The sequence below is a fragment of the Eurytemora carolleeae genome, unplaced genomic scaffold (assembly GCF_000591075.1).
Source record: "Eurytemora carolleeae unplaced genomic scaffold, Eaff_2.0 scaffold610, whole genome shotgun sequence".
Taxonomy (NCBI): domain Eukaryota; kingdom Metazoa; phylum Arthropoda; class Copepoda; order Calanoida; family Temoridae; genus Eurytemora; species Eurytemora carolleeae.
This window is the reverse complement of record NW_019397003.1, coordinates 405,339-423,247: the sequence shown is the minus strand read 5'-3', so window position 1 is coordinate 423,247 and position 17,909 is coordinate 405,339. Positions and strand designations below refer to the sequence as shown.

General features: G+C 32.7%; 2 protein-coding genes across 2 annotated transcripts in view; one reads left to right on the top strand and one right to left on the bottom strand.

Moving 5' to 3' along the window:
- Positions 1 to 15: 15 nt before the first annotated feature.
- Positions 16 to 1,266, bottom strand: LOC111710997 (centromere protein S). Its single transcript, XM_023485212.1, has 3 exons — positions 1,156 to 1,266; positions 609 to 827; positions 16 to 136 (listed from the first exon to the last, which is right to left on the bottom strand). The coding sequence occupies exons 1-3, from the start codon at positions 1,204 to 1,206 to the stop codon at positions 35 to 37; spliced, it is 372 nt and encodes a 123-aa protein (XP_023340980.1). The 5' UTR covers positions 1,207 to 1,266; the 3' UTR covers positions 16 to 34.
- A 4,425-nt stretch (positions 1,267 to 5,691) lies between these two features.
- The window catches only part of LOC111710987 (tyrosine-protein kinase Fer), a 17,244-nt gene continuing 5,026 nt past the window's right edge, over positions 5,692 to 17,909 (top strand). The window contains exons 1-11 of the mRNA XM_023485198.1: positions 5,692 to 5,901; positions 7,043 to 7,270; positions 9,141 to 9,272; positions 11,368 to 11,529; positions 12,677 to 13,107; positions 13,630 to 13,863; positions 14,223 to 14,612; positions 14,809 to 15,140; positions 16,797 to 16,872; positions 17,647 to 17,656; positions 17,895 to 17,899. Coding sequence (XP_023340966.1) covers positions 5,740 to 5,901; positions 7,043 to 7,270; positions 9,141 to 9,272; positions 11,368 to 11,529; positions 12,677 to 13,107; positions 13,630 to 13,863; positions 14,223 to 14,612; positions 14,809 to 15,140; positions 16,797 to 16,872; positions 17,647 to 17,656; positions 17,895 to 17,899 — 2,162 coding nt within the window. The 5' untranslated portion in view covers positions 5,692 to 5,739. The remainder of the gene's footprint in view (positions 5,902 to 7,042; positions 7,271 to 9,140; positions 9,273 to 11,367; positions 11,530 to 12,676; positions 13,108 to 13,629; positions 13,864 to 14,222; positions 14,613 to 14,808; positions 15,141 to 16,796; positions 16,873 to 17,646; positions 17,657 to 17,894; positions 17,900 to 17,909) is intronic.

The following is a 17,909-nucleotide window of genomic DNA, read 5'->3' as shown; positions in this document are numbered from 1 at the left end:
GACCATTCACAGTCATTATAAAGATGGATCACTTTTAGACTTTTTCTTCATTTTTGCTTCTTTTTGCCTTGTCATTGGGTTTCTTGGAAGGTTGGGCTACTGCCCTTTCAGCTCCAAAGGCTTCCAAGTGCTCCTTCTGAAAATTAAGATAACAAATAATTATTCAAGCATAATTTTCTAATTTAAAATAAATATTAACAATTTTATTTTAGATAATTGTGCTAATTTTAGGCATCCTCTAAAAAAAGCAACTCTAACAAACCTCCCAAAAATATAAAATTTAGCAAACCCCATTATGTTTGCTTAATTGACCACTGAAAAAAAGATTTTTTTCTGGAATTACAGTGATAACTAGAAAATTAGGAAGACGACTTTTAGAATCAAGTTAAAACTTTAAATCTCATGAGCATTGAGACACAGTTCAATTGGGCAGTGTAAAGAAATCCGATTCACTAATTTAGTTATTCAACAAGTGTCTAGTAAGACTATTTCCTTTGTAACAATATCAGATACACTTAAATATTGCTAAAATGTAGTCTTACTATTCCAATGTTTTCTGGTTACCCTGGTGACTGTATATTTGCAATCACTTTCTAGACCGTATTTACCAGTTTCGGATTGTTTCTTGCGACTACTCTCACATCCTCACTATTGATAGTTGACCGTTTAGCGTGCCCAGAGAACGTTTCAAGATCCAGAGCAGTCCTTTTAATTTTCTCCAGAACCAACTCCGAAGCAAGGGCAATGGTTTCCTTATCCACCTGATCTGAACCGCTCACTTCACTGAAGATGTCGAACACGGTCAAATCAACTGCAGCTTTCAATCTCTTAATGAAAATAAATAAATACAACAAATAAAAACCTGTCATTGTTAAGTTTTGAAAATGTACGTGGAATTGAAGAGTAAGGATGAGTAGGATAAAATTTGAATTTGGCGGGGATAAAACTGTGTAGTGCGCATGTCAGGAAATTTTGTTGTGGCCTACCCACACCGTCCATTACGTTTGAAACCTTTTGTTCATATATCACTGATATACTTGTAATAACTATTAATAAACTATACCTTTTTATTTGACAGATGGATAGATCAGATATTCATGGATAGGTTTGGATAGTTTTGGGGTTTTTTAAGGTCCCCTGACTTAAGATTTTCACCTGAAAACGTTCAGTTTTGCGGAGCTCTGTCTCCGTACCGTCACAGGGCATTCTAGTACACGCAGTAGGCTCAGATGGCAGCACAAGCAGCCATGATCCCGCACCCTACACCGGTGCCCCGAAATTTTTTAAACACTAAAATTTTTTATTTTCAAAATCTTTTGCAAAAATAAATAAAACAATAGTGAAATTAATATTCTACACTTCATATTTTTTTTTATTAATTTTCTTAAATAAATTTCGGGGCCTTACATTGTAAATCTAAGTCAAATACAAAAAAAAATTATTTAAAGCTTAAAAATAAAAAAATAAAAATTTTATCAGAAGATGAAATTTAAACATATTAGGCTATCCCAAAGTAATTTTCAAATTTGGATAAATAATATAAGATTTTACGGACTTGAGTTTGACTCTTAATATCCTGGAAAGGTATATTAAATAACCTTCACATTTTTAAAAATCAGTTATAAGTTGTATGATTTCATAATGGTCTTTTAAACTAGTATTTAAAAATAAAAAACTAATAAATTTGAGAATATAATCTCCCCTGCAGTTTCGAAAATAGAGGTAGGAATGGACACCTCTCTTCTCTACTTAGTTGAGACTCCAACGAGTGTACGGTAGTTACAAGATACGCTAGGTGTCCATGTGAAAAGTTAAATCTCCCGCATTTCTGTTATTTTCACAGAAAATCCGCAATATTTTTCTTGAATTCACATGAATTTGATAAAATATATTTCGAAATTCCACTTGATTGATTCTCGGCATGAATTAAGTAATTCGGTGAATGAACATTACAGGAAATGTGTATTAGCTATTATGTATATGTTTGTATATATTTATATATCTTATAATGCAATTTGTACTTTGAAAATTGTACAGTTTAATGCATGTATGTACACAAGCCGATCCAGTTTGCACTTTGATTAAAGGTATATCCTAGTATCAGGGACGTATACAGGAATTTTTCCAAGAGGTGTGAGCTTCGTTTTTTCATTCTGGAAGGGGGCCTGAACTTTGCCCCCCCCCCCACAAAAAAAATAAAATCAATGTTTTCACTCTGCCTTATGCATATTAATTATTACCTTATCCAGCTAGAGAAACGACTCAGGAAGTGTACTTTCAATTTTATTTCTATAATCTGATTATTCCAACTAATATAAATATATCAGATCACAGTGATTTTTTAATTTTGTATTTTTGTACTTAGTCTGGTCATAGTCAGAAATACTTTACATAATTGTGTTTTTATATATTTTATAATGTTGTCTCAATTTCAGCTCATAAACATTTCTTAACCTTATATAACCTTTGCTAGAGCATTTATTGGTTCTCATCTATATACCAGTCTTTATATAATGGTTCCTTCAGATTTAATCTTATGGTTTCTGTAACCTTGAACTAATGGTTCTGTATACTTGACCTAATGGTTCATGTACACTTGAACTATTGGTTCCTGTATACTTGATCTAATGGTTCCTGTATACTTGAACTAATGGTTCCTGTATACTTGAACTAATGCTTCCTGTATACTTGAACTAATGGTTCCTGTATACTTGAACTATTTAATGGTTCCTGTATACTTGAACTAATGGTTCCTGTATACTTGAACTAATGGTTCCTGTTTACTTGAACTATTGGTTCCTGTATACTTGAACTAATGGTTCCTCTATACTTGAACCAAAGGTTCCTGTTTATTGAACTAATGGTTCCTTTAAACTTGATCTATTGGTTCTTGTATACTCGAACTAAGGTTCTAATTTAGGATTCGTTTTTATTATGTTCAATTTATAGCTTCTCATTCCTTCATGTTAGTCTAGAAGTCTCAATAACACTGAAATCTTTCGGCAGTTCTTTTTTCCCCTCTTAAATCGTTGCAGATAGTCTATATGAACCTTGATATTTGGCACCATGTTGTTTTTGTGAGCTCGTTAATTAAAAACAACTTTAGATTTGGGGTTTTCATTTTGTAATAGAGCACTCTAGTCCACGTCAAACTAAAGTAGATTTTGTAATAGAGCACTCTAACCCACGTCAAACTAAAGTAGATTTTGTAATAGAGCACTCTAACCCACGTCAAACTAAAGTAGATTTTGTAATAGAGCACTCTAGTCCACGTCGAACTAAAGTAGATTTTGTAATAGAGAACACTAGTCTACTGTCCACGTCAAACTAAAGTAGATTTTGTAATAGAGCACTCTAGTCTACTGTTCACTTCAAACTGAAGTAGATTTCACGTAAGATTAATCATAACCCCATTTATTGAAGAGCTAATGATATTGGGAAGAACAAAATGTTTTGAATTTCTAAAAAACCGCATAAATTTTCTTTTAAAGTAATAATGCATAAAATGAAAGCTAGAGGAGCTACGAGGTCTAAAAGTTGTACCTGTATAATTGTATAACTTTGACCTTCTACTGTTTTCGTATTACTGTTCTTTTTGAATATATATTTCGATGTTTTTGGATTTTCTGAAATCTGTTGAACGAAATAACAAGTATAAAGATTGCTCAGTATTTGAATATAAACAAGTCTTATGTTTATTTGATTTAAAGTCATCAGACCTGGATATTTTATCTTGTGCCAGTCATATGATCTGTGTTTTTTATTTTCTACAAGACGGGGATTGTTAAGTTTCTACAAGTCATCAGACATGGATATTTTATCTTCTACAAGTCATCAGACCCGGATATTTTATCTTCTGCTAGTCATCAGACCTGGATATTTTATCTTCTACAAGTCATCAGACCCGGATATTTTATCTTCTACAAGTCATCAGACCCGGATATTTTATCTTCTACAAGTCATCAAACCTGGATATTTTAGTTTCTACAAGTCATCAAACCTGTATATTTTATCTTCTACAAGTCATCAGACCCAGATATTTTATCTTCTACAAGTCATCACACCCGGATATTTTATCTTCTAGAATTCATCAGACCCGGATATTTTATCTTCTACAAGTCATCAAACTTGGATATTTTAGTTTCTACAAGTCATCAGACCCGGATATTTTATCTTCTGCTAGTGATCAGACCAGAGATGGGAACTTTTGAATGGGATATCCTTAATCCTGATCGGATAATTAATCTGGAGATTAAAAATGAGTGGAGAACAAGCAATATTTAATCTGCAGATTAAGAAAAAGAGTGGATTAAGCCTTAATCCCGATATCCACCATTTTAAAGTTTTCAGCTCTGGATATTTTATCTTATGCTAGTCATCAGACCTGGATATTTTATCTTCTACATGTCATCAGACCCGGATATTTTATCTTCTGCTAGTCATCAGACCTGGATATTTTAGTTTCTAAACGTCATCAGACCCGGATATTTTATCTTCTGCTAATCATCAGACCTGGATATTTTAGTTTCTACAAGTCATCAGACCTAGATATTTTAGTTTCTACAAGTTATCAGACCTGGATATTTTAGTTTCTACAAGTCATCAGACCTGGATATTTTAGTTTCTACATGTCATCAGACCTAGATATTTTAGTTTCTACAAGTTATCAGACCCGGATATTTTAGTTTCTACAAGTCATTAGACTGGGATATTTTAGTTTCTACAAGTCATTAGACTGGGATATTTTAGTTTCTACAAGTCATCAGACCTGGATATTTTAGTTTCTACAAGTCGTCAGACCTGGATATTTTAGTTTCTACATGATCAGACCTAGATATTTTAGTTTCTACAAGTTATCAGATCTGGATATTTTAGTTTCTACATGTCATCAGACCTAGATATTTTAGTTTCTACAAGTCATTAGACTGGGTTATTTTAGTTTCTACATGTCATCAGACCTGGATATTTTAATTTCTACAAGTCATCAGACCTGGATATTTTAGTTTCTACAAGTCATCAGACCCAGATATTTTAGTTTCTACATGTCATCAGACCTAGATATTTTAGTTTCTACATGTCATCAGACCTGGATATTTTAGTTGCTACAAGTCATTAGACTGGGATATTTGAACAGGCAAATAACCAGGGGCATACTCAGGAATTTGTCCAGGGGGGGCTTGAAATGAACTAAATACTAAGATTATATAGTTGCTGCAGCAAATTGTAAATGAAACTTTGCTACCTTTCCTTAACTCTATCTGATTGGTATATACATTTTATTATAAACCGTTATTATATTTACTGTTTATATTCAAGTATTGTTCAATGGTTAATTTATCATATATATTTCCGTCTTTATTTCACGCGTTGAATTCGGTCATACAAATTTAAGGAGATTAAATACTTAGAAATATTGAATAAGGAATTTAAGTATTTAAATTTTCCCACAATAAAATTCTTGATTTAACCCCAAATAATAATTGAATTTTAATTTTTCAAGTTTGTTATGATGATAAATACTTTATTTTAGCTTTAAAAAATAGCCGGGGGTGGGGGTCAAAGAGATCTGCTTTGAATTTAAAAATGCTTCGAATTATTTTCACTAAACAAATCCAAAAAAAATTTGTCTTTTTATTTGATCGAGGAAAAATATTTTAAATCCTGACTTTGTTTGAAATTCTCGTCAAACTAAAATAAATAAATGAATTCTTTAAGTTTCAGAATGTGTTAAGTTTTAGAATGGGATTCTCCAGTTCCCTTCAGGGCGAGACAGCGCACGAAGCGCTTCTCGCACGCCAAGACGCCGAGCTCCGGCTATTGGAGAACATGAAGCGTTGTTTGGCCCTAAGGATTAAATGTGATCGCGAATATGCGATTTCACTCAACACCGCGATTCTACAGGTAAGGTTAAATCGTTAAAGGAAAGAGTGCGATTAAATTCTTAAAGGTTTTGTAGTGTCTAGACTTAATCATGTCAAATTAACGGAAACACCCGATGATATTTTTTATTCATTGAACTACAGTTAACATTCATAGTTTGCAGTGTTGCTTTGTGAATAATTTAGTGTTCAGGCCTTCAGAGTAATTTGTAACGGGGTGACATACAATTTTTTATTTTTTTTTATTTTTAAATCTAAAGAAAACCTTGAAATCAAAAAATTTAATGATAAAATTCTTATTTTTTTTCGGATAAAAACCATCTAGGGGCCCCCCTCCAAATTGGACAGGGCATGACTCTCCCCTTTATGAAAATATATAAAATTATTATTCCAATCAATGCATAATAATATTCTTACTATAATTTCTGTGGCTGTGGTTAGGACTAATGAATATATGCAGGATGAGTGTAAATGAATACTGAATTGTAAACCACTATACGCTTCGAGTATCAAGGTTTAAATAAAGTAATGAAACAATTTTTGATTTTATGTTTTGAGAAATGATTTATGCAATCAAATTTATTTGTTTGTTCATTAAAGCAAACTACTTTGTACATGATAATACCCATTAGGTGTACTGTACACACTTCAGCAACCTTGAAATATACAGTACATAAACTGCATTAACAGTTAAAACTTTATATGTACAGTACACAAATTTATGTACAGAGTTACCCACTAAGGATGCGACTTCAGAGACGACTGTGCGGCATTTGTTTAGTCTGTTTTCTTGCATTTGGGGTTCCTTGCAGGCCAAAACTGGCATATTTCTGTGCTTTATCACTTATTAAACCATCAAAATACTTAATTGAATGCAGAAACTAAAAATCAGGCTTCAAATTATATTTTTTAAGTTTTGGGTCGTCTTTACAGTCTCATTCTTTGTGGGTAACCCCGTATATTAGTAAGATTAAATCTAATTGCTATTTAATGGTATTCTATTTGCTGATTAGGTTTCTTGAGTTTTTAGCCCGAGGATTTTTAGGATTTTTTCACTGAATTGGGCAGACAAATCATGTTTCTTTAAATTAACAATGCCTAAAATGGAACGGTAAAATATTAATTATCCTTATTGCACTGGTTACAACTGGTTCTTATTGCAGGCGCAGAAGATGGACAAGGTTGAGATGGCTGGGAGCCTGGTGGCTCAGAGTTGGAGCATATTCATCGACGAGACGGAGAAGCTGGTGAAGGTGGTTAAGGAGAACGCAGATCAGATGGCCTCGAAGACCTTGGAGACCCTCGGGACGTTATTCGTTGAGAAGAGGATGAACAGGAAGATGTATTCAGAGGAGCATACAAGGATATGTAATGATCTTCATAAACTTCAGGTAGGACAGGGTATTGGTGCTTCAAAAGAGGGGCGATCAAAAGTTTACCCCCCCCCCCCATCTACGAGTCTTTTTAATATTTTCCTCGCCTAAGATCTTGGTTCCATCCTTAACACTGTGGAACCGCGTTACGTTGAAGGACTGAGTCTCTGCCCCAAACTCTGATTTTTTAATCCCTTTTTCTTTGCAACCAATATTTTCCACCATCAGGTGGTAAAAATATGGGAATAGAAAATCCCTAATTGCCCCAAGACAGGGATTAAAGAACATCCTGTAGCGTTTGACAGGTGTTACTCTTTATTTTCTTAGTTTGCAGTTTTTCTCTAAATAAATCAGGATTACCAAATTCGTTTTGATAAATGAAAGGTATAGTAGATAAGATGATTTAGATTTATATCAGGTCGTCTTTTCACTCTACTTTATTTTGAGGATCACTGCACTTATAGTCCAAAAAATTTCGGACTTTGATTTGATATGAAAAACTTCAAAATATTAGTGAATACAATAAATATGAAGGCAAAAAAGTATATTGTTAAGGCCTTATTTTGACATTTTAAGCAATTAACTGTTGTTATATAAATGTCCACCCGATGGTGGTCTGGGTTCTCCAAACTTGGGGGGCGTTCAGATCTCTTTCCTGATATTTCTGAATAGTTGCATTTGACTCCTCCTGTAATATTATAGGTTGCCCCCGGCTGTTAAGTTACCCTGGGCCGATTGGTTTATATTTACAAAGCGTACACAACCTTATATAAATGATTCATAAAAATGGTTCCGGGTTTTCCAAACCGTTCTGGCTTTAGATTATCTTCATGTTTGGTATTTTGATAATCTTCTCGTTTGGTATTTTGATATTCTTCTTGTTTGGTATTTTGATAATCCTTCTTGTTTGGTATTTTGACAATCTTCCTGTTTTGTATTTTGATAATCATCATGTTTGGTATTTTGATAATCTTTTTGTTTGGTATTTTGATAATCTTCATGTTTGGTATTTTGACAATCTTCATGTTTGGTATATTGAAAATCTTGTTGTTTGGTATTTTGATAATCTTCTTATGTTTTGTATTTTGATAATCTTCATGTTTGGTATTTTGATAACCGTCACGTTTGGTATTTTGATAATCTTCTTGTTTGGTTTTTTGATTTTCTTCTTGTTTGGTATTTTGATCATCTTCTCGTATGGTATTTTGATTATCTTCTTTTTTGGTATTTTGATAATTTTCTTGTTTGGTATTTGATAATCTTCTTGTTTGGTATTTTGATAACCGTCATGTTTGGTATTTGTATAATCTTCATGTTTGGTATTTTGATATTCTTCATGTTTGATGTTTTTATTATCTTCTTGTTTGGTATTTTGATAATCTTCATGTTTGGTATTTTGATAATCTTCATGTTTGGTATTTTGACAATCTTCATGTTTGGTATTTTGATAATCTTCATGTTTGGTATTTTGACAATCTTCATGTTTGGTATTTTGATAATCTTCATGTTTGGTATTTTGATAATCTTCATGTTTGGAATTTTTATAATCTTCAAGTTTGGTATTTGTATAATCTTCATGTTCGATATTTTGATTTTCTTCTTGTTTGGTATTTTGATTTTCTTGTTTGGTGTTTGATAATCTTCATGTCGTCATAGTCGTCACATTTTGGACTTGAATTCTTATTTGGCAGTTTGCTTTGTTTAAAGGGACTTTGGGCGTAATTTCAAGTGCCCTTTTATTTTAAAAAAGGGACATGCATAATTCATAACCCACAATTGAAAATAATCAATTTCCAAAAAAGTTATTAAAATCTCATATCTTTTTAATCTGCCCTTGGGTATCGTTACGAAGCAATTAAAATCCGTCTTCAAATTAACTTTTTTTTAGGAGAATGTTCAGAAATTACGATTAGAATATGAGCGATGTATGGATCAGTATACAGGAGCTAAAGCAAAGCTAGAAGAACAAAAATCTAAAGGATCTAAACGTTTAGATGAATACAAGGAGAGATATTCTAAGGTGATTAATATTGATTAAACCTAATAAGTTTTCATATTTCAGAGTAATCATTTTTATCATAGATTTCGATTGATAAATTCTCTGAACTCGTCATAAACGTATTTCAAATCTTTCAATGATTTTTTGATAAAAATATAGTCAATAATATAACATCGGGGGAGTTCTAATTAAAGTTTGAAAATACGGCAACTACGGTATCGTATGAGATTAACGCGGCATTTAATCGTGAATTTTTATTTTCTGCAGGGTTATCCACAAAGCATGAGACTTCAGAGACGACTGAACAGAAGTTATTCAAATTTTTCCAAAACATTCTTGGTTCACTCAAACTTGTTGCTTTTTAAAAATCAAGTAAAAATTCAGATTATTTTATTTAAAGAGTTTAGGTCGTCCATACGGCCTCATTCTGTGTGGGTAACGCTGTAAATCAATGAACACTGTAAATATAAAGCTTTTAAAACTTTTTTAAAATGTCGTCGTCGTCGGAAGTCCTTTATTTTCTTACTCCACTATCGATGCTTCCCTGAAGTTCGGATTTTGTTTTGATTAATCTGAGAAAACCGGTAAACATGTAATGCCCGCAATCTGCTGATAAAATTTGTTATTTGCGACATATGGACCTTCAGTCCAGGACTGATTAACGTCATATTTCTAGAATTAGTAAATATCAATATCGCTGCAGATATGATTTCTAGAAATGTGGCAGCTGGAAACAAAGATTTTAAGAAATTTAAACTAAATATCATACTTTTAACGCCACTGAAACATTATGTTCATGCACCTCATGACCCCCCCCCCTCCTAAAAAAAAGTTTTAAAATATACAGAAATAACTGTGATTTAAGTTTCTAGGTATTACGTTTCTAGCAACGACTTTTGGGGCAATCATAGCTGCATCCGTACCGTTTTATTCTTCAATGGCAAAAATTCCAAATATTAAAACGCTAAAGTGAAACAGTACAGTTGGAAACTTATAATATTAAATTTTAAAGAAACATCAGATAGAAATAAAATCAGTTTGATCTTTAATAGATTATGTTTCATTATTTACTTCTTTTTACTTAATGCTAACATCTCATTAAAATATGAAATATTTAATCCTAATTAGTTTGTTTTATCTTATACTCAAATATTAAAGTAAGTAAATAACATTTATTGTACAATAGCATGAAATGTTAACATATAAGAATGGCAGGGGAAGTACAATTCGCAGGATTGTGGTTAACAACGTGAATCTCAAAATACGTAATGCATATCGTAAATTATTTATTTCGATAAGATGAAATAAATATAGTTTGTTACATTGTTGTGATGAATACAAATTTAATATTAATTTGAATAATGGGAATATAAGTTGACGCTGATGATAGTTTAATATTGATATTCTGTAGAAAAGCCTAGGGCAGTAACCAAGCCCGTAAACTGTAAACTAATAAGATAAAGACAGTTTCCTGTTTTTTGACTAATATTTAATTTAAAATGAACTCTTCATTAAAAAGTGCAATCATCGAATTATTATTGTGTCATTAAGTAAAAAGTATCTTTGTTTTCTTCAATCTGTAAATTTTAACATTCGGTCAAGGCTTTTCTAGGAAGATATAAACAAAAGATGAAAAGGAAAATGTACACGATTTTTCAATTTCCTCAGAAAATTTATAAAATCGAAATTTTAAAGTAAATTTTTGTTGGTGTTTTCGACCAAACCAAATTAAAAAAGAAATATATGTTATCCACAGAAAAATGGTTTGGATATTGATAACCTCTCAGTACTAGTATCTTATATTTTAAGTATATTTGCACCAGGCCTGTCAGTTACTTGATAACATTTAATTTAAAATCCTGATTCCATCAACCTGATCCAAAGAAGTGGGTGGGGGGGGGGGGGGGCAGGTGAGGTGTTAAAGAACTTTAAAGATCAAGTGAGGGATAACCTTGAAAACTTAAACTAAGCTGAAGATGAACTTCATTCTGTGAAATTTCTTAAAGAGGGAATATTATTTTAGGATTCTTCAATATGGGATTGGGATAAGATTACTCATCTTTTAGGGATTTTAGGTTGCCGATTTGATGGAAGTCATTTATTTGATATTTTGTAGACGAGTAGGAAGCTGCATTTGGTGCATAATGAGTATGTGCTGCTCCTGTGCGAAGCTGCTGAGTTTGAGCGGGATATGCGAACCATCCTTCTCCCAGGACTACTGGAACACCAACAAGCTGTACAGGAAGATGCTACTGACAGATGGAAGATGATTCTACAGGTTGGTTCTCAAAAACATCCCCGCTTTTCATATACAGGGTGACTCACAAAAAATGCTTACGCGGTTGGAACTGAAGTCTTCAAATTCGAAGTCTCACTAAGGAACTGAGTTCTTAGTCTCATTTTATGTCCCCAAGTCCTGATCTTGTTGTGCAAAAAACTAGTGCATTAAAAATTTTAAATTAGTCGTTTTAGATTACATAAATACAGTTTTACACAGCGGTCGAGTTGTTATCAAATGACACTAAATCATTCCCCCTTAACAAAGAGTTGTTTTGAAATACATACATTCATTCTCCTTTACATCTAGATGTTTAATTACATACATTCATTCTCCTTTACATCTAGATGGCTTGAATTACATTTACTCATTATCCTGTACATCGAGTTGTTTTGAATTACATTTACTCATTCTCCTTTCATCTAGATGGTTTGAATTTATTTTTACGCATTCTCCTTTACATCATGTTGTTTTGAATTACATTTACTCATTCTCCTTTACATTGAGTTGTTTTGAATTACATTTACGCATTCTCCTTTACATCGAGTTGTTTTGCTAATTACACTAACTGATTCCCATTGACATCGAGTAGTTCTTCTGATTACATTAACTATATTTGTCTTTACATCGAGTAGTTTTCAGATTACATATATCATGTAGAACTTTTTCCTTCAATGTTTGTCCTTTCAGGAAAGTTGATGCATTTATTTTGTTTTTCAGCCAAGCATGAACAACTTGTTAAGATTTACTTGGCAACTGCCTCACCCCCCTCACTCACGCCATAATCCTTTATGTACTTTTCATTTTTATACTGTGCACGAATTGTACAATTGTACAATTTGTGTACTCTAAATCTGAACTAAAATTGATTGTAAACTGAACAAGGAAAGAAAAACAAAATAATAATATTTTTTAAATTTTCATCTATCCGAGTTAGATATAACATGATATTTTCCTCTGAAAATCATGATTCTTTAAAAAGTAATTGTTAAAAAAATACACACAAATCTAATTCATAAGTACTTGAAATAGGTCTTATCACGATTTTCATCATTTTGGCCTAGTACCAAATTGCTGAACACGTTCTTAAGATAAGAAAGATACAGAAAGCTTTAAAAAGTTATAATTTTTCCTACGTTTACTTTAGGAAGTGTCAAGATGTACAAACCTATCCAGCGCTAAGTGTCAGGAATCCCAGGCTAAAATAGAGAAAAGTGTTAACAGCATTAAATCCTCGGAAGAATACTCAGAGTTTATCGAGAGAAACAAAACCTCTCCGCCCAAACCCATCATCTTCAAGTTTGACCCGTCACTGCTGGAGAACTCCGGGTGCAAGCTAAAACCAAACGAGATCTCGGTGGACGAGTACACCGTCGATGTGCTGAGGGCGAAGCTGAGGGAGAACGAGGCTGAGTTGAAGGAAACCAAGAACTTGATTAAGGAGAAGCAGACACTAGTTATACAGTATGATACAGAGTTTCAAACTGTTCAGTTTAAATCTGATCCACTGAGCTTCTCTAGAAAATTCACCTTGAAGAAAACCATGGATATTCTGAAGAAAGAAATCAATGAACTAAGGAAATTAAATATTACGTAGAAAAAATTATCTTAAAATAGTTTTTAAAACAAATTTTGTAGATTAATGCCTTATTTAACTAAGTGCTGGAAACTGAACCCGTATCTTTTTAAATATTTTGAAGCTAAATATGAATCTATATAATATTTGGCCTCTCCATCTGTTGGTTTGTTTTCTCATTTTTTTTTTTGTGGTAACTCGCATATTCCTATATGCAAGGCCATTAAAAAACTTAGAATCGAAATAAAAAATTGATTTAAAATTTTAATCCACTAAAAGCCGGAAAAAATTATGCATTGATTTTTTTTATGATGTATTGTATGCTAAGAAAACTGGATACAGTTAAAGATGCATATAATAGTAAAAGCTTGAATTATTACAAGAAATCGCACTCTAGAAGCCTAGTCTAGCATGCATAGAAAACTGAACTTAAATAATAACGAATCGGAATAAGGAAATAGTACAAATTTCTTGATCCATGAACTCAAAAATAAATTCTTATGAATATTTGATGTGTGGTCCAGGTGTATAGAGCAGAAGGTGGGTAGGCAAAATGAACTTATCTCCGGGTCTTTAACCGACCTTGGCTGTGAACAACCTGCCTGTGATATATCTGGTAGTTCCAACAACCTAGAGAGCCTTTCCCCGACCTCCACCGAGGACACCCAGAGCCAGTCCTCCATTGGGAAGAAGAAGTCTGCTCACGTGATCAATATTCTTCGGAAACCTTTCGCGCGGAAAACTGAAAGTCCTAACAGGTATACAATCGCATTCTTTAACCAGAAAAATTATGGATGCCCTGCGCCCTTTTGTATAGTTAAGTTTTTTCGAAAAAATTTACTTAATACTTAATTCTTTACTTTAATTTGTGGATTTACAAACCCTTTCGGGGGGGTATATCAGATCTGATAAACTTGCCAAATTGAATGTTTTAAGATGTTGAGATTGCTGGAAATGCAAGAGAGAAAATTAATTACTTTTTATTACGTTGTTTTGTAATCAAGTATATTTATTTAAAATCTTGAATAACTAGTAAACAATTCCTGATCTATTAGTTGGAAATCTAGTTTCAGACATTTATTTAATGGAAAGTTTTAATAAAATTTTATAATTACAGAGCAACAACCAGCCTTCCCATAGAACTAGAGGAACCGGAAGATGTTAGTCCTGTTCCGCCCGTCCTAGCAGCGGATACGGTATCGGAGAGGTCCTTGGAGGAGGAACTCTGGTTCCATGGTGTTCTTCCCCGGGAGGAAGTGGTTCGTCTGCTCCAGAACGACGGAGATTTCCTGGTGAGAGAAACAGTTCGTAATGATGAGAAGCAAACCGTTCTCTCCGTGATGTGGGTTTCTCCTAAACATTTTATAGTTCAATTATCTCCGGAGGGATTGTTCCGGTTTGAGGGTCCAGCATTCAATACAATACAGGAGCTAATCCTTCATCAATATCAGTCAGGCAGTCCTGTCACTTCACGATCAGGGGCCATTTTGAAAACTCCGGTTTTAAGGTAACCAATTAATTACTAAACTTATGAAATAATTATTTTTAAAACTATGGACAAAAAATAATTTCATAGTTATGAAACTGATTACTGAAGACCTTTTAATTCAGAATTTTACCATAACAAAAAAAGATAAGTGATGGGATAGTATCTGAATAAGTAACAGAAAGAAGACTCACATTAACATTTTATAAATGTTCAGGGAGAAATGGGAATTAAACAATGATGACGTAGAACTTGTGGAGAAAATAGGACGAGGAAATTTCGGAGATGTTTACAAAGCAATCCTTCGTCCAGGCAATATTTCAGTCGCTGTGAAAACTTGTAAAATAACCCTCCCGGACGAACAAAAGAAGAAGTTCCTACAGGAGGGACGAATATTGAAACAGTATGAACATCCGAATATTGTTAGATTTATCGGTATTTGCGTGCAGAAGCAACCAATAATGATCGTGATGGAGCTGGTCCCTGGCGGATCTTTACTCAACTACCTCAGGACTAATGCGGACAAACTTTCAACTAAAGGATTACTAGGTAAAGGTCGTTACTCNATACTAAAATTTTCAACATTTAAAATTAAATATTAGCAAAAAAACGATTTAAAACCCGATTATCATTGTATTTCATTCGAAGATCACATTTTAAAAAAATTGAATAGAAAAGCGTAAGAAACTTAACCTCGCTTCCTCCTATCTAATAACAACTCTAAAATTGATAAAAAGTAAAATAGACCAACTGCTATTCTTTGGGAAAGAAATATTACGATTAAAAGTCTTAAGTAGGTCCGAGAAGGTACTGAATAAACTTTAAAAATGCCATGTGTAGCATTTGATCTTTTTAGATTCTAAATGAAGCGCACACATTAATTTCTAATTTTTCCTCCATTGCCTTTTAATGCTTTTTGATCTTTATCTAAAATTATTAAAAAAAAACAATCAATTTCCCTTTTTTACCACTAAAAAGGCGTTACCCTTTTAACCTATTCTATTCTAGTTATGGGATGAAACACTATAAACCAACATTTAGTATAATATAATTCACACGGAAATGAGAAGAGTTAGAATTTTATGAATGCGTAAGCGAAAGTTAAGCTTAAACTACTTGGTTAGCTGATTCTCTTTGGAAAATTATGCTAGATAGTTAAGCAATCCCATGGGCTTAAACTTGTCCTTCTGGTTGGTATTTTATGCGCTGGAGTTCAAAATCGCCGAATTTAAAATATCCTCATCACTTGTGAGCTTGACCAAGTTAATGAACTCGGTTGAACTGCATTCATAAGTTTCCAGCTCATTATTAACATTTCTCAATGATTGAATTATTTATTAAAAATGTGCCAGGATGCTGCCAGTAGAATGTATTATTTTTTAAATTATCTAGGATTGTGCCAGGATGCTTGCCAGTGGAATGTATATTTATTATATTATCTGGGAATGTGCCAGGATGCTGCCAGTGGAATGTATTATTTATCAAATTATCTAGGATTGTGCCAGGATGCTGCCAGTTGAATGAATTATTTTTTAAATTATCTAGGATTGTGCCAGGATGCTTGCCAGTGGAATGTATATTTATTATATTATCTGGGAATGTGCCAGGATGCTGCCAGTTGAATAAATTATTTATTAAATTATCTAGGAATGTGCCAGGATGCTGCCAGTGGAATGAATTATTTTTTAAATTATCTAGGAATGTGCCAGGATGCTGCCAGTTGAATGTATTAATTATTAAATTATCTAGGAATGTGCCAGGATGCTGCCAGTGGAATGGAATTTATATTAAATTATCTATGAATGTGCCAGGATGCTGCCAGGGGAATGTATTATTTATTATATTATCTAGGAATGTGCCAAGATGCTGCCAGTGGAATGGAATATATATTAAATTATCTAGGAATGTGCCAGGATGCTGACAGTTGAATGTTTTAATTATTAGATTATCTAGGAATGTGCCAGGATGCTGCCAGTGGAATGGAATATATATTAAATTATCTAGGAATGTGCCAGGATGCTGACAGTGGAATGTATATTTATTAAATTATCTAGGAATGTGCCAGGATGCTGCCAGTGGAATGGAATATATATTAAATTATCTAGGAATGTGCCAGGATGCTGCCAGTGGAATATATATTTATTAAATTATCTAGGAATGTGCCAGGATGCTGCCAGTGGAATGTATATTTATTAAATTATCTAGGAATGTGCCAGGATGCTGCCAGTGGAATGGAATATTTAGAATCTAAAAACTGTATCCACAGAGATCTTGCTGCAAGGTAGAGATTAACATTTTTTACCTTTTCTTAAAAAATAATGCATGATGCGATAATGATAAAAGTTATTTTTTAGATTCACGTAGACATAATTTCACCAATAATTTCAAACCACAATATGTCTCCTGAATTTAGTTATTTTAGATGAACATAATATTTTTGCATCTTTTGAAACGGAAAAACGGAAAATACACTAAAAAATGTATTTTTCACCCTGATACAAACTTTTCCCTACCTTATATGTTTTCCCTCCTCCCGACTAAATTAAATATTTTCAATTGAGGAAAATCTTTGTATTTATACATTTAACGGTCTAATTGGTTTCTCAAAAGCAACTTTTCATAATTTTATCAATCCCCTGTCTGGCCTCCAGCACGCTTTGCCTAAAGATTAATCCTTAATTCCCCTTCTTTAATAAACAAAATGAGCTCAGAGAGAGAGTGAACACAACTCTTTTTACATCACGTTAAAAAAGCACAAGATTTTGCAAATTTTCAAATATTAATTTTACAAAATTTACAAATATTTAAAAAACCTGTTGAAGTAAGATAATTAACCGCGAAAAGAATTTTTGAAAAAGCAGTAAAATAGTAAATTATACTCTCAAACTCAAAGGGCTTACGAATTGTTTTGTTTAATATAAGTATGTTTAGAAATTGTTTGATTGAGTAAACTTGTGTTTAATAATTGTTTGAAAGAGTAAACTTGTAATTAGGAATTGTTTGATAGAGTAAACTTGTAATTAGGAATTGTTTAAAAGAGTAAACTTGAAATTAGGAATTGTTTGGTTGATCAAACTTATGTTTAGGAATTGTTTGGTTGATCAAACTTGTGTTTAGGAATTGTTTGGTTAATCTAACTTATATTTAGGAATTATTTGGTTTATCAAACTTATGTTTAGGAATTGTTTGGTTGATCAAACCTATGTTTAGGAATTATTTGGTTGATCAAACTTATGTTTAGGAATTATTTGGTTAATCAAACTTATGTTTAGGAATTATTTGGTTAATCAAACTTATGTTTAGGAATTGTTTGGTTGA